Here is a 15640-nt window from a genome sequence, read left to right as displayed (position 1 = left end):
ATTATTAATCATGTCTTGTAGCTTTGTATAAGCGCATTTTCCTCAAATTTCATAACAGTTTCTGTTATCAAAATAATGTTTTTTATTCTAAACACTTTGGAAAACAAGTCATTCTTTAACATAACGTTGTATAAAAATGCAAATCAAAATGACTTCGTTTAACTACCTAACAAAATTTACATTGTGCAGCTGTCGTTTTCCTTATTTAGATTTCTTCAAATATATGAAATAAAGCATAAGCTGCAAAATTTACATTAGATATAACCATGAAATGATTTTTAAAAAATTGTTTATGATACATAGTATGAGAAACATAAAGTTAATAGAATTTGACTGCAATGACAATGATTTTTTTCCCATCCAATCTCAAGCGGTGCTAGTTATGTGCGCTGTATTATTGATACTGTAAATATTTCTATTCCGTGTATTTGAGCAACTTAAGTTTCAGAAAGGAAGTACGCATGCACTTTATAGTTTTTATTTTTATGAATGAAAATGAGAAAAATGGCAACTGCTGTGTACTTGGAGCATTATTTAGACAGTAAGCGTAATTTAAGTTATCTTATGGTTATTGTTTTTCGTATATAAAATGGCGAGATAGGTTACCATGTAGTTCTCAATTTATTATGTTTAACATATGTTCTCATTTCATTATAAAAGTGGGAGTTGTGAAAAAAATATCTGTTGTAGAAACTGCGATCCTAATAATTTTGCTGTCTAAGAAAATATAAAGTTAAGTTTTCGCTTACTTCTTGTCACAAATAAAAGTTGAAGTGACGAGGCTGTTTCTGTGTTCGATTTGTGATTAGGCTTAATAGGCATGCGCATGTCCTAATGTTTCAAGGGAGCCCCAAAATTTTTTTTTAAAAATGAAAATTAAAAAAATTATATATTTATATATATATCCCTTACAGTAAAATGGAATGAATAGAATACAAGGATCAGAAACTAAAATCGTGAAACAGTGGCAGATAAAGGAGTCCATAACTTGTCCTTTGCATACTTTTTCCAAATTATTTGATTTTTTTTTTTTTTTAAGCAGACGTAACCGACTCTTTTCCTCTAGAAGAAAGAGGAAAACACTTCAACAAAGTAATTGCTGGATCACTAACTGCTAGCATTACCCAGCGATGAGGTCATACCCTGGATGAAGAAGGCTACCACTACAAGTTTGGTTTGTACTGTCTCTTATGGTTTCTGAGTAATAAAGATCAGACTTTCTTTATGTCTCCAGTGTCATATTTTCAAAGGTTAGATATAGAAAAGAAACCTCTACCTAAAAAGAGATATAGAGTCTATTTTGTAATGTAATTGGCACGAATATTCAAACATTTTTCCCAACTTGTGATGAGATTAGCATTAGTAGAGGCACATGATGCAAGAAAGCAAGCTTATGCAGAAAGTTGTGATTATTGATTATTTCTTATGGCATTTCTCAGCCTGCAGAGTTACAGTATGTTTGGATATTAACATTTCAGCCATTTTTCAGAAAAATCAGTCAGAATTTTTTCCCTGCTTCCTGAGATTTTGCATGTTTTCTTTCACAAAAGATGCTTGTTGGAATTTTTTGTTCACTGGGAATCCCATATACTCTTACATCATTGATTGTACATGTGTATATATATATGTTCTTTGTAGATTTCTTTGTAGAATCCACAAAGAAATCTGATGACTCTTCACACTTCCTTTCTGTACATGTTTTTTTTTTTTTTTTGTCTGGTAGTTGTTGGCGCATCAGCTTCTGTGGCCATAATGCACCTCCCAAGGTTTTTGCAGTACTCTGATCCAAGCCCGAGGCGGGATTCGAACCCACAACCTTTAGGTTGCCAGGCAGGCACTTTACCCACCTGGCTAGCCCGGTCGGCTTCTATACATGTCTGTAATTGGACATTTCCGCATGTGAAAAAAAAGAGATCAGTCTGTCCAGCCTCTTATTTTGTCAAATAGTATTCCATAAATGCTCATAGTTATATTTTTAGTACATCCATTCTTAAATTACAATATTTAAAGACCTTATTTTACAAAATTTCTTGTTTATTATGGTTTATTTAAATATGAGTAAGTCAAAAAAGGCATCAGTTCCTTTATATAATATACAAATAAAATAACTGCTATTTTACAACGGTTGATATGACAAATTTTTATTGATTCACATCAGTCGTAATGCTAACAAAGACAAACTTGAGTTTGCCCCTTAGGATCCTGGAATCACTAGCTTTGTTACTGGTCATCATTTATTTTGAAAACTTGCAAAATTCAGTATTTAGGGAGTGGAGGGGGAAAGCCATTTTACAACTTCATGCTACTAAAGACAACTAAATTTGTGAAAAATAGAGGCCTGCTTCCACTAAAGGCTAAATAATAAAATTTATTGTCCATGTGCAAAAAAAAAAAAAAAAAAAAAATGTACTACCTATAGGAAAAATGCAAGTCCTTTTAGTAATCTAGGAAGTGAATAACACTAATTCAAAATGCAGAGTTAACCACTCATATTTTTAAAAAAAATTCACCCTTCTCTCAGAAAAGGGCATTTCTGAATCATTTTGTAAGGAAGATTTCAAAAATTACTTCCATTTGTTTCCATCATGTCGGTTTCTTCAAAAATCAAAAAATAAAATTTTATTTTTCACAAATAACACTGAATAATTTTTATTAATTTTGAAAGAATTTGTGCACTGAAATTATAACAAAATGCCACTGCCACCAGACTTTTATATTTAAATATTGAAAACACTATTAAAACGGTGAGGATAAATGGCCTGTTGTACCGGAATCCATAGGATAACAATTGTTATATTATTAAAATGGATACTTCAGTAAAAAGACCACTAAACACTCGCCTCTCATTTTATGAAACTGATCTACAATGAGTCAAATTTATGTTTCTTGGATTTTCTTGCAGATCCTTCTATTTTACAGTCTCTCTTTAGCATCTAGCAATACTCAACCATCATGTTAATATTCCAGCACCTCTCCATGCCTTTAATGTACAAATGAAACTTCTCACCCTCCTTCTTCACTAATGCTTTCATTAAGAGTAGGAGCTCTGCAGACGTACTACACAAAGACAGGGCAATGTAGTAGTAGTGGCATGTGATGCAAGAAAGCAACTGTATGAGCTTATGCAGCATCAGCCAAAAAAATAAAATAAAAAAAATCACACCATTCCCTCCAAATGCCTGTCCAGTTCCTCCTTAAATTTATTTAACCTGTCAACTTCCACAACGACAGATGGAAGTTTGTTCCAGCAATTAATCACCCGCTGGCTAAAGGCAAATTTCCGCACAATCTATCCTACATCTGTCTTTTCTTAATTTCAATTTATGCCTCCTTAGGTTCATAATCTGAACAAGTGGAAGGATCCCATCAGAATTCAGCGTGCTCAACCCGACAGATGGAAGTTTGTTCCAGCAATTAATCACCCGCTGGCTAAAGGCAAATTTCCACACAATCTATCCTACATCTGTCTTTTCTTAATTTCAATTTATGCCTCCTTAGGTTCATAATCTGAACAAGTGGAAGGATCCCATCAGAATTCAGCGTGCTCAACCCATTCACGGCCTTATATACCTCAATCAGATCACCGCGCAGGTGCCTAATCTCCAGCCACTGCAATTTGCAGAATTTAAGCCTCTCTTGGTAAGAGGATCCCTTCATTCCCATCACCAATCTTGTTGCCCTTCTCTGTACACGCTCAAGTAAATCTACATCCTTCCTAAAATGAGGCTTCTAGACCTGTACACAGTACTCAAGGCGTGGCCTGACCATTGCCTTATACAGAGGGACAATCACCTCCTTCTCCCTGCTAGCAAAATTCCTATATATCATTGACAAAACCCCATGACCTGCCCTGGCAGCCTGTCTGCATTGCTCAGAAAACATCATATCTGACTGCATAATTACTCCCAGGACTTTTTCATTATCTACCACCTTAAGCGTAGTACCACACAGTTGGTACGTTTCTCTGGGGTTACTTCTACCCATATGCAGTACTTTGCATTTGTCAAGGTTAAACTTCAGTTGCCACTTCTTAGCCCATCTGCCCAAATTATCTAGACCCTGTTTCAGTAACTGCCATTACTGTCATTAACAACCCTTCCAACCTTTGTATCATCTGCAAACTTTGACATTAAGCCTGATATACCTTCTTCAATATCATTGATAAATATACAAAACAACAGTGGACCTAACACAGAACCCTGTGGGACTACATTACGTTAGTCCACGAAGAGCAGCACCCATTGATTACCACCCTCTGTCTTCTCCCACTTAACCAACCTTTTATCCATTGTAGCAACTTACCGTTAATACCATTCTGCTCCAATTTGTACAATAGTCTTCCATGCGCAACAGTGTCAAAAGCTTTCCTGAAATCCAAATATATGATATCAAAATTATTTTTTGCATCCAGTTCCTTTGTAACCACATCATAATATCCTATCAAATTTGTCAGACAAGACTTTCCCTTAACAAACCCATGATGTGTCTGAATTATTGCTGCAGTCTTGCCTAGATGATCCTGCAATGCATCTTTAACCAGTGACTCCATTATTTTACCCGGAACAGAAGTTAAACTAACTGGTCTGTAATTACTTGTGTCACCCTTCGATCCCCCTTTGTGAATTGGGGATACATTTGCACATCTCCAGTCTGTGGGAACCTCCCCTGAATCCAAGGATGCTCTCATAATTATGGCTAAGGGTTTGCTTAGTTGCTTTGCCGCCTCCTTTAATATAACTGGATAGATACCATCCACCCCAGGTGCTTTTCTTATGTTTAACTTCAACAATTTCTCCTCCACTTTGCTTTCAGTTATTACAGAATCATTAAGTATCCTGCTACAATTTGATAACCTTCTGCCATTTTCAGACCTTAATAATTCCTCCTGTGTGAATGTAGATGGAAAATACTCATTCAGTTTGTTTGCTATCTGAGCAGGATCATCAACAGTCGGAACCATCAATATCAAGAGGACCAATCAGATTCATCCCCTTCCTTTTAGAGTTTATATAAGTAAAGAAATCCTTGCTGTTTTTCCTAGCATCTTTTGCCAAGGATTTCTTGTAATCTGCCTTCGCTTGCCTAACCTCCTTTGTGACCTGATTAGAGACTAGCTTATATCTGCCATAGGCTTCTGAGTCGCTTGATAATTTATATGCATCCCATGCATTTTTCTTCTCTGTTACAAGTCTCATTAGTTCATTAGATAACCATTTAGGCCTAAACCTTGAACAATATTTCTTAATAGGTATGAAACTTTTAGTAGCATTCACGATTAATTCCTTGAATGCTTCCCATTTAGAATTTACTGTTGGTAACATCGTCAGTTGATCCCACTGTACAGAATTTAAAAACTGTCTGAGACCACTGTACTCACCTTTACGGAAGCAAAACCCCTTTCCTTTACCCCTGATGGTAATTAAAGCTTTAAGTAAATCCGACATCAGTACACTGTGATCACTGCCACCTAGTGGTTCCTTTATCTGCAAATTCTTAATACACGAATGATCACTGCTGATAACCAGATCAAGTGTATTACTTTCTCTGGTTGCCTCTCGAACATGCTGCTGCAGAAAACAATCATCCAATAAATCCACAAAAGTCTGACTAGTGTGTGAGTGACCAACCCACAAGTTCCAGTCAATATCTGGGAAGTTAAAATCCCCCATTATAAGACATTCCGATTTACAAGCCCACTCTATTTCTTTGTACAATTGTTCATTGTACTCATTCGAGTCATTAGGCCTATAACACACTCCTACTCTTATTTTTGCTTTCACAGTGCTTATGTCACACCAAACTGACTCAACAGTGCACTGTTCATCTATATCAACTGGATGCACTTCTTTTGATTTTATGTTTTTCTTAATTAACAGCATAACACCTCCTCTCTTTCTATCATGTCTATCCTTTCTGTACACATAGTACTCCCCAAATTCCAGTTCAGCATTCCTTATATCTGTGTGACACCACGTCTCTGCTATCCCAACAATATCCACCTTTGATGTCTTGACCAACACTTAGAATTCATCAAATTTATTTACTATACTTCTAGCATTGGTATACATGCAAGCATACATGCTCCTACTCCTAGTTACCCTAACACATCCCATATATGCACCTATTTCAGGATGACTGCCATCCGTCCCTGAAACCCCCAACACCCCACGCTCCAGGTCGCTACTTATTCTAATAGAAGTTGTGCAAGAATCATCTTCACTTTTCTCTTATGCACCATGGCTATGCTGCCGCATGGGCAGCATAGCCATGGTGCATAAGAGAAAAGGAAATAGACAAACTATGCATTTCCCTCCTCCTGTAGGTAATTATCCGGCCGATCTTTGAATTTCCCCAAACTGTCAACCTCTGCCACCCATGTAGGTAACTTATTCCGGTAATTTATAATTCGCTGGCTAAAATAAAACTTTTGGTAATCCAGTCTAAGTATCTCTCCCTGTAATTTGAATTTATGACCCCTAGTTCTAGAATCATAACTGTGAAAATTACGTCCTCATTCATTTTACTTATACTTCTCTGAGTCTTAAACACTTCAAGCAAGTCTCATCAAAGGTGCCTAGTTTCCAATCTCTGCAACCCACATATTCAGTCTTTCCTCATATGTATTCCCTTTTGCCGATCTCACCAGGCGAGTTACCCATCTTTGGACCCTTTCAAGAAGCATAATATATTTCTTTAGGTGCAGTCTCCATACTAGAACACAGTATTTCAAGCGTAGTCTAACAATAGCCTTATATAATGGGATTATGACGTTCTTATCTGTACTAGCAATTATTCGATAAATCATTGAAACGACACAATGGGCCTCCCTTGCAGCCTGTCTACAATGCTCGGAGAACTTCATGTCTGACTGCATCGTAACACCCAAGTCCCATCCCTCCACTACTGACTTTAGTTCAATTCCACCAAGTGTATAAGTTATTTTGGGGTTACTGTTCCCCAGGTGTAATACCTTACACTTTGCTGGATTAAAGCATAGCTGCCACTTTTCTTATCATCTCTGAAGTCTATCTAGGTCATTCTGAAGAATCTCTGCTTGGCAGTGATCATTAACTACTTCTCTCCAATCTTTACATCATCTGCAAATTTAAACATCATGCCCTCTATCCCTTCATCGATGTCATTTATGAAAATCAAAAAACAACAGCGGTCCTATACTGATCCTTGGGGAACCCCACTTCTTACATCAACCGAATCTGAGGAATAACCATTTATCTCAAACCTCTGCCTCCTGCCCCAAAGCCAGCTATCCATCTAAAGATATTCCCTGTGATTCCAATCTGTTCCAGCTTATAAAGTGACCACTCGTGTGGGACTGAGTCAAATGTTTTGCTGAAATCCAAATAATATCGAAATTATTTCGTAAATCCAGTTCTTGAGTGACCCTGTCAGAATAACTAACCAGATTAGTTAAACACAATTTTCCCTTTACAAAACCATGCTTGAGTATCCTTCAGAATTTCATTTCTATCTAAATGATCCTGAATTCCACCCTTGATCATTGTCTCCATGATTTTCCCTACTACTGAAGTTAGACTGACCTGCTGGTAATTTCCCACTTCACTCTTGAACTGCCCTTATGCATTGGAGATGCACTGGCCCTCCTCCAGTCCAACAGAATCGCCCTGATTCTACTGATGCTCTCATAATTGGCCTCAATGGTTCAAAGCATTCGCTTGCAGCCTCCCTTAAGATTATAGGATACACAGGATAATAGGAGAGACTGCTTCTGTAAGGATATTTGAATTTATTCAAACTGTAAGCCTCTACATTGGTGGTAGAGGCTGACAGTTTGGGGAAATTTAAAGGTGAGCTGGATAATTACCTACGGGAGGAGGGAAACGCATAGATTGTCTATTTCTCTTTCTGTTATTAATTATTTATTTATTTTTAAAAATTTTTCTTCTTCTTATTATTATTATTTTATTTTTATTATTTATTTATTTATTTTTGGCTGGTGCAGCATAAACCATAGGCTTCCTCGCACTATGTGGCCATTGCTAATACTAATACAGTGGCGCCTCCGTAGCCAGGTGGAAAGGAGCAGCAGTGCGTAGCACACGCTTCTTGATTAGACCGAGGTTCGAGCCCGTCACCACCAAATATGGAGGATGTGGAAAGGTCAGGGAATGACCACCGCATATTCTGGAGCAATATGGCCTTAGTTGCTAATACTCCTAAAAACCAAACAACAACTAATACTGACCTATGTAACACTGCCATTAAGGCAGTGTTAGATAGGTCAGAAACTGCTAGCGTGGGGAGTACACAGACTTTTAGCATTAGTAGAGGCATTTGATGCAAGAAAGCAAGCTTATGCAGCATCAGCCAAAAAAAAAAAAAAAAACCACTTCCACTTCACCCCTCTGTTCGTTCAAAATACCTGTCCAGCTGAGCCTTAAACTTATTTAGGCTATCAACCTCCACCACAAGGGATGGAAGTCTGTTCCACCAACCAACCACCCGCTGGCTAAAGGCAAATTTCCGCACGTCTATCCTACATCTGTCTTTCCTCAATTTGAATTTATGCCCTCTCAGGTGATTTTTCTGAGCTAGAGGAAGAATCCCATCAGCATTGAGCATGCTTAAACAATTCAAGGCTTTATACACCTCTATCAGATCACCTCGCTGGTGCCTAGTCTCCAGACACTGTAATTTGCAAAACTTAAGCCTTTCTTCGTAAGAGCACCCCTTTGTTCCATTCACTAATCTTGTTGCTCTTCTCTGTACTCGTACCAGCAGCTCTACATCCTTCTTGAAATGAGGCCTCCAGACCTGTATACAGTACTCTAGGTGTGGCCTGACCATCGCCTTATACAATGGAATAATCACCTCCTTATCCCTGCTGGAAAAATTCCTGTATATCATTGACAATACTCCATGAGCTACTCTTGCCGCCCGTCTGCACTGCTCAGAGAACTTCATATCTGCCTGCACAACCACCCCCAAGTCCCTTTCATTCTCTACCACTGTCAGTGTGGTACCACAGAGTTGATACGTTGCTCTGGGGTTGCTGTTTCCCATGTGTAGTACTTTACATTTGTCAATGTGAAACTTCATTTGCCACCTCTCAGCCCATCTGCTCAACCTTTCCAGATCCTGTTGCAGCAGCATAGTGTCAGTAGTGTCCTTGACAACCCTGCCAACCTTTGTATCGTCTGCAAACTTGGACATTAAGCCCGATATACCATCATCAATATCATTTATAAATACAGAAAACAATAATGGACCCAACACTGAGCCCTGAGGGACTCCACTAATAACATCAGTCCACGATGAGCAGTGTCCATTGATTACCACTCTCTGTCTTCTCCCCCTCAACCACCCCTTTATCCATAGCAGCAATTTGCCTCCAATGTCACACTGCTCCAATTTGTGTAGCAGTCTTCCATGTGCAACAGTATCAAAAGCCTTTCTAAGATCCAAGTATATAATATCAGTTATTCCTTGCATCCAGTTCTTTTGTGACTGCATCATAGTATCCAATCAAGTTGGTCAGGCAAGACTTCCCCTTAACAAAACCATGCTGTGTCTGAGCTATAACTGAAGTCTTGTCTAAATGATCCTGCAGTGCTTCTTTAACCAGTGCCTCCATTAATTTTCCTGGAACAGAAGTTAAGCTCACAGGTCTATAATTACTTGTGTCAGCCTTTGATCCTCCTTTGTGAATTGGGGTCACATTTGCACATTTCCAGTCTATGGGTACCTCCCCTGAGTCCAAGGAAGCTATCATAATTATGGCTAAGGGTTTGCTTACTTCCTTTGCTGCCTCCTTTAATATAACTGGATAGATCCCATCCACTCCGGGTGCCTTTCTTGTGTTTATCTTCAACAGTTTCTCCTCCACTTTACTCCCAGTTATTTCAAGATTCTGTAGCTTACTGCTAGAGTTGAATACACCTCTGGCATTCCCCTCGCTGAATAACTCCTCATGTGTGAATGTCGATGCAAAATATTCATTTAGTTTGTTAGCTACCTGAGCAGGATCATCAACACTTGACCCATCAATATCAAGTGGACCAATCTGATTCATCCCCTTCCTTCTAGAGTTTACATAAGTAAAGAACTCTTTGCTGTTTTTCTTTGCATCCCTTGCCAAGGATTTCTCGTAATCTGCCTTCGCCTGCCTAACCTCCTTTGTAACTTGGTTGCATATCAACTTGTATCTATCATAGGCTTCTGTGTCATGTGTTAATTTGTATGTATCCCATGCATTTTTCTTCTCTGCCATATGCCTCATTAGTTCATCTGACATCCATTTTGGCCTAAACCTCGAACAATATTTCTTAGTTGGTATGTAAAGCCTAGTAGCTTCCAAGATAAGTTCTTTGAATGCTTCCCATTTTGAATTTGCTGTTGGTAACATCATCAGTTGGTCCCACTGTATAGAATTTAAATACTGTCTCAGTCCATCGTAGTCGCCTTTACGGAAGCAATAACCCTTCCCTTTACCCCTAATGGTAGTTACCTCTTTGAGTAAATCCCACTTCAGCACACTGTGATCACTGCCACCTAGTGGTTCATTTATCTGCAGATTCTTAATGCATGAAGAATCACTGCTGATAATCAAATCAAGAGTATTACTCCCTCTAGTTGCCTCCCGAACATGCTGATGTAGAAAATAATCATCCAATAAATCCACAAAAGCCCTGCTAGTGTGTGAGTAACCAGCCCCCAAAATCCAGTCAATATCTGGGAAATTAAAATCTCCCATTATAAGACACTCTGATTTACTGGCCCACTCTATTTCTCCGTACAGTTCCTTATTATACTCATCAGAGTCATTAGGCCTATAGCACACTCCTACTCTCAATTTTGATCTCCCAATGTTTATGTCACACCAAACTGACTCCACACTGCACTGTCCAGCGATGTCGACTGGCTTCACTTCCTTGGTTTTTATGTGTTTCTTAACTAATAGCATAACACCTCCCCCCTTCCTATCCTGTGTATCCTTTCTGTAGACGTTCTACTCCCCAAATTGCAGTTCCGCATCCCTTATATCTGTGTGACACCACATCTCTGATATCCCAACAATATCTGCCTTTGATGTTTTGAGCAATACCTCAAATTCATCAAATTTATTTACTAAACTCCTAGCATTGGTGTACACGCAAGTATACCTGCACCTGTTTCTATTCTTAGCTACCCTAACACAACCCATGTGTTTACTTGTACCGCAATGGCTCCCAGCAGTCTCTGAAATACCATGCATCTTGTTTTTCAGGCTTCTGCTCATTCTAATAGAAGCAGTGCAAGAATCTCTTTCACCTCTGCCAGTGGCTACTGTCAATCTATTGGTCTTTGTCTCCCCCCAAGCTAGCAGTTTTCCGACCCACCTAACACTGCCTCGATAGCATCAGCAAATATTCTTGCACCCTTTCTATTTAAGTGTATCCCATCCCTGTAGAAGCAATCTCTCCCGTTAACAAGTACAGTCCAGGCTGAAAAAAATTCTACCCCTTGAGCCTTGCACAATCTTTCCAGGGCCGAATTGATCGACAAGGCTCTCATCATATACTCCCTCCTATCGTGTCTGGGCAGAATTGCAGACACTTTCAAATTCAACCCTAATTCTCGGCTTTTGTTCAACAGTGACCTGTACTTGTTAAGTAATTCTGCCGGTCTCCTACTCTTAATATTATTAGTGCCAACGTGTACAACTATATCACCTTTTGTGCCCTTAAAAGATGATATTCGCTCTACAACGTCATCAACCTTTGCCCCTGGCAGACATACCCTGGTCCTGTTCCACCTATCTTTTTTAATAATAGACTAATAGACTAACAAAGGCCACAGGCAGAGGTGAAAGTGATTCTTGCACTGCTTCCATTGAAATGAGGAGCAGCCTTGAAAGCAGGCATCAGGTTTTTCAAGACCTGCTGGGAGTTATTATGAAACAAGTAAATACATGGGTTCTGTCAGGGTAACTAAGAGTAAGAACAGGTGCATATATACTTGCATATACACCAAGGAGCATAGTAAATAAATTTGATGAATTTGAAATGCTGGTCAATATATCAAATGCAGACATTTGAGATGTCAGAGACGTGGTGTCACTCAGATGTAATAGGCAAAATTTTTGAATATAAGGAGTACAATGTATACAGACAGGATCGGAGGGGTTATGCTTTTAGTTAAGAAACATATCAAATCTCAGGCAGTGCACCCAGTTGATGGCCGATGCAATGTTGAGTCAGAGTCAGTTTGGCGTGACCTAAGCACCAGGAAAGCAAAAATGAGGGGTAGCAGTATGTTATAGGCCTAATCACTGTGATGAGTACAACAAACACCTGTACAAGTGGGCCAGTAAATTAGAATGTCTTATAATGGGGAATTTTAAATTACCACATATTCACTGGAACTTGTGTGTTGGTCATTCACAGACTAGCAAGAATTTTGTGGATTTATCGGATGGTTGTTTTCTGTGAAAGAGGCAACAGGAGAGAATATTATCAGCAGTGATTATTCATGAATTAAGACTCTGCAGATAAAAAAACCACTAGGTGGCAGTGATCACAGTGTATTGATTGGGGATTTTCTTTAAGATGTAACTACCATCAAAGGTAAAGGGAAGGGTTTTTGTTTTCTTAAAGGTGACTACAGTGGTTTCAGACAGTTTTTAAATTCTGTACAGTTGAGACCAACTGATGATGTTACCATCAGCAAATTCTAAATGGGAAGCATTCAAAGAATTAATCATAACAGCTTCTAGGCTTTTCATACCAATAAGAAATATTCTTCAAGGTATAAAGCCTAAATGTATATAAGCCTAAATGGATGCCAGATGATCTGATGAGACTTCTGGAAGACAATAAAAATGCATGGAATGCATATAAATTATCAGGTGACACAGAAGTCTATGGTGGATATATATAAAGTAGTTTGTAATCGAGTCTCAAAGAAGGTTAGGCAAAGTCAGATTACAAGAGAGATCCTGCTCAGGCTACCAACAAACTGAATGAGTATTTTGCATCTACATTCACACCTGAGGATTTCTTTTAGGGAAAGGGATGTGAGAAGTTTACCAATCTGGGCAAGAGGCAAAATCTCATCAGCATGCTCAATGCTGATGAGATTCTGCCTCTTGCCCAAATTAATTGCCTGAGGGGACATAAATTCAAATTGAGGAAAGACAGTTGTAGAATAGATGTGCAGAAGTTTCCTTTAGCCAGTGTGTGGTTGATTGCTGGAACAAACTTCCATCCGTTGTAGAAGCTAACAGCTTAAATAAATTAGGGCAGAACTATACAAATATTTGGAATGAATGGATGGGTGAAACAATTTTTTTTTTTTTTTTTTGGCTGGTGCTGTATAAGCTTGCTTTTTTGCATCATATGCCTCTACTAATACTAATGCTACTCTAACAAAGAGCTAAATGATTTTGTAATATCTGAGAGGAAAGTGAAAGATAAATTGTTGAAGTTAAACCTCAGAAAAGCATCTAGGGTGGATGGGATCTGTCCGATTATATTAAGGAAGGCAGTGAAGTAAATAAGCAACCCTTTACCCATAATTAGTACTTATGTAATTAGTACATAATTAGTACCTTATCCATATGCAATACTTACCCAAAGTACTGCATATGGGAAGCAGTAACCCTAGAGTAACGTATCAACTGTGTGGTACTAAACTGACAGTGGTAGAGAATGAAAAGGACCTGGGGATAACTGCAGGCAGATATAAAGTTTTCTGAGCAATGCGGACGGTCTGCAAGAGTAACTCATGGCACCTTGTCAATGATATAGAGGAATTTTTCTAGCAGGGATAAGGAGGTGATTATCCCCTTGTATAAGGCAATGGTCAGGCCACACCTTGAGTACTGTATACAGGTCTGGAGGCCTCATTTTAGGAAGGATTTAGGTGGTAGAGCTGCTGGAGCGAGTGCAGTGAAGGGCAACAAGATTAGTGAATGGAACAAAGGGTTGCTTTTACGAAGAAAGGCTTAAGTTTGGCAAATTACAGTGTCTGGAGATTAGGCACCTGTGAGGTGATCTGATTGAGGTGTATAAAGCTTTGAATGGTTTGAGCATGCTCAAGTCTGATGGGATTCTTACTCTTGCTCAGAATAATTGTCTGAGAGGGCATAAATTCAAATTGAGGAAAAACAGTTGTAGAATAGATGTGCAGAAGTTTGCCTTTAGACAGTGGGTGGTTGATTGCTGGAACAAACTTCCATCTGTCGTTGTAGAAGTTGATAGCTTAAATATATTCAGCAGAACTAGACAAACATTTGGAGTGAGTGGATGGGTGAAATTAGAAGATTTGTTTTGTTTTTGGCTGATGCTATATGCTTTCTGGCATCATGTGCCTTTACTAAAGCTAATTATCAAATCAAGTTTGGATTCAGGGGGAGGTTTCCACAAATTTTAGATGTGTGAATGTACCCCCAATTGGCAAATGGAGGATAAAATGGTGATACAAGTAATTAAAGACCTGTTAGTTTAACTTCTGTTGCATGGAATATAATGGAGTCATTGGTAAAGGGAGTGATGCATTGTTATTTAGACATGGTTGCAATTATACTTCAGACACAGCAATGGTTTTTTTTAAGGAGAAATCTCGTCTGTCCAGTTTGATTTATTATTACGATGTGATTGAAAAGGAACTGGATGAAAAAATTATTTTGATATTATATACTCTACTTGAATTTCAGAAAACTTTTGATACTGTTGCACATTAAAGACTGCCGTACAAATTGGAGCAGTATGGTATTAAGAGAAAGTTGCTGCTATAGATAAAGGGATGGTTGAGTGGGAGAAGACTTGTGTCCATACACAGCAGAGTCCACTGATTACTTGAGTAATCAGTGGACTCTGCTGTGTATGGACTAATGTTATTAGTGCAGTCCCTCAGGGTTCTGTGTTGTGCCCACTATTGTTTTGTTTATTTATCAGTTATGTTGATGAAGGTATATCAGGCTTAGTGTCAAGGTTTGCAGATGATACAAAGGTTGGCAGGGTTGTTAATGACAGTAATGTCAGTGTGCTACTGCAACAGGATCTAGAAAATGTGGGTAGATGGGCTAAGTGGCAACTTCAGTTGCTACTTCAATTAAAAACATTTGTCAATGTTTTTAACATTGACAAATGCAAAGTACTGCATATGGATAGAAGTAATCTCAGAAGAATGTACCAACTGTGTGGTACTATGCCTAGGGTGGTAGAAAATGAAAAAGACCTGGGGGTGATTGTGCAGTCAGATATGAAGTTTTCTGAGCAATGTAGACAGGCTGCCAGAGCAGGTCGTGGGTATTGTCAATGATATACAGTAATTTTGCTAGCAGGAAAAGGAGCTGATTATCCCTTTGTATAAAGCAATGGTCTGGCGACACCTTTAGTACTGCATACAGATCTGGAGGCCTCATTTTAGGAAGGATGTAGAGTTGCTTGAGCTTGTACAGAGAAGGGCAACAAGATTGGTAAGGGAATGAAGGGTCCTCTTACCAAGGAAGGCATAAATTCTGCAAATTGCAGTGACTGGAAACTAGGCACCTGCGAGGTGATCTGATTGGGGTGTATAAGGCCTTGAATGGGTTGACCACGCTGAATGCTGATGGGATTCTTCTGCTTGCTCAGATGAAATACCTGAGGGGGCATAAATTCAAATTGAGGAAAGACAG

General features: G+C 38.7%; 1 protein-coding gene across 3 annotated transcripts in view; it reads left to right on the top strand.

The window, feature by feature from the left end:
* The first annotated feature begins 416 nt into the window (after positions 1 to 416).
* Ing5 (inhibitor of growth protein 5) overlaps positions 417 to 15640 on the top strand; it is a 111979-nt gene continuing 96755 nt past the window's right edge. For 2 of the 3 annotated variants that reach the window (XM_090373089.1, XM_090373090.1), the window contains exon 1: positions 417 to 541. In XM_090373089.1, coding sequence (XP_090229215.1) covers positions 490 to 541 — 52 coding nt within the window. In that variant the 5' untranslated portion in view covers positions 417 to 489. Of the gene's footprint in view, positions 542 to 1067; positions 1175 to 15640 lie in introns of those variants that run through there. The other variant, XM_090373091.1, reaches the window with a different exon arrangement.

This window comes from Mastigoproctus giganteus, chromosome 5, assembly GCF_048544385.1.
Source record: "Mastigoproctus giganteus isolate SK-2022 chromosome 5, ASM4854438v1, whole genome shotgun sequence".
Classification (NCBI taxonomy): domain Eukaryota; kingdom Metazoa; phylum Arthropoda; class Arachnida; order Uropygi; family Thelyphonidae; genus Mastigoproctus; species Mastigoproctus giganteus.
The sequence above is the reverse complement of the archived record's forward strand: the minus strand, read 5'-3'. Positions and strand labels throughout refer to the sequence as shown.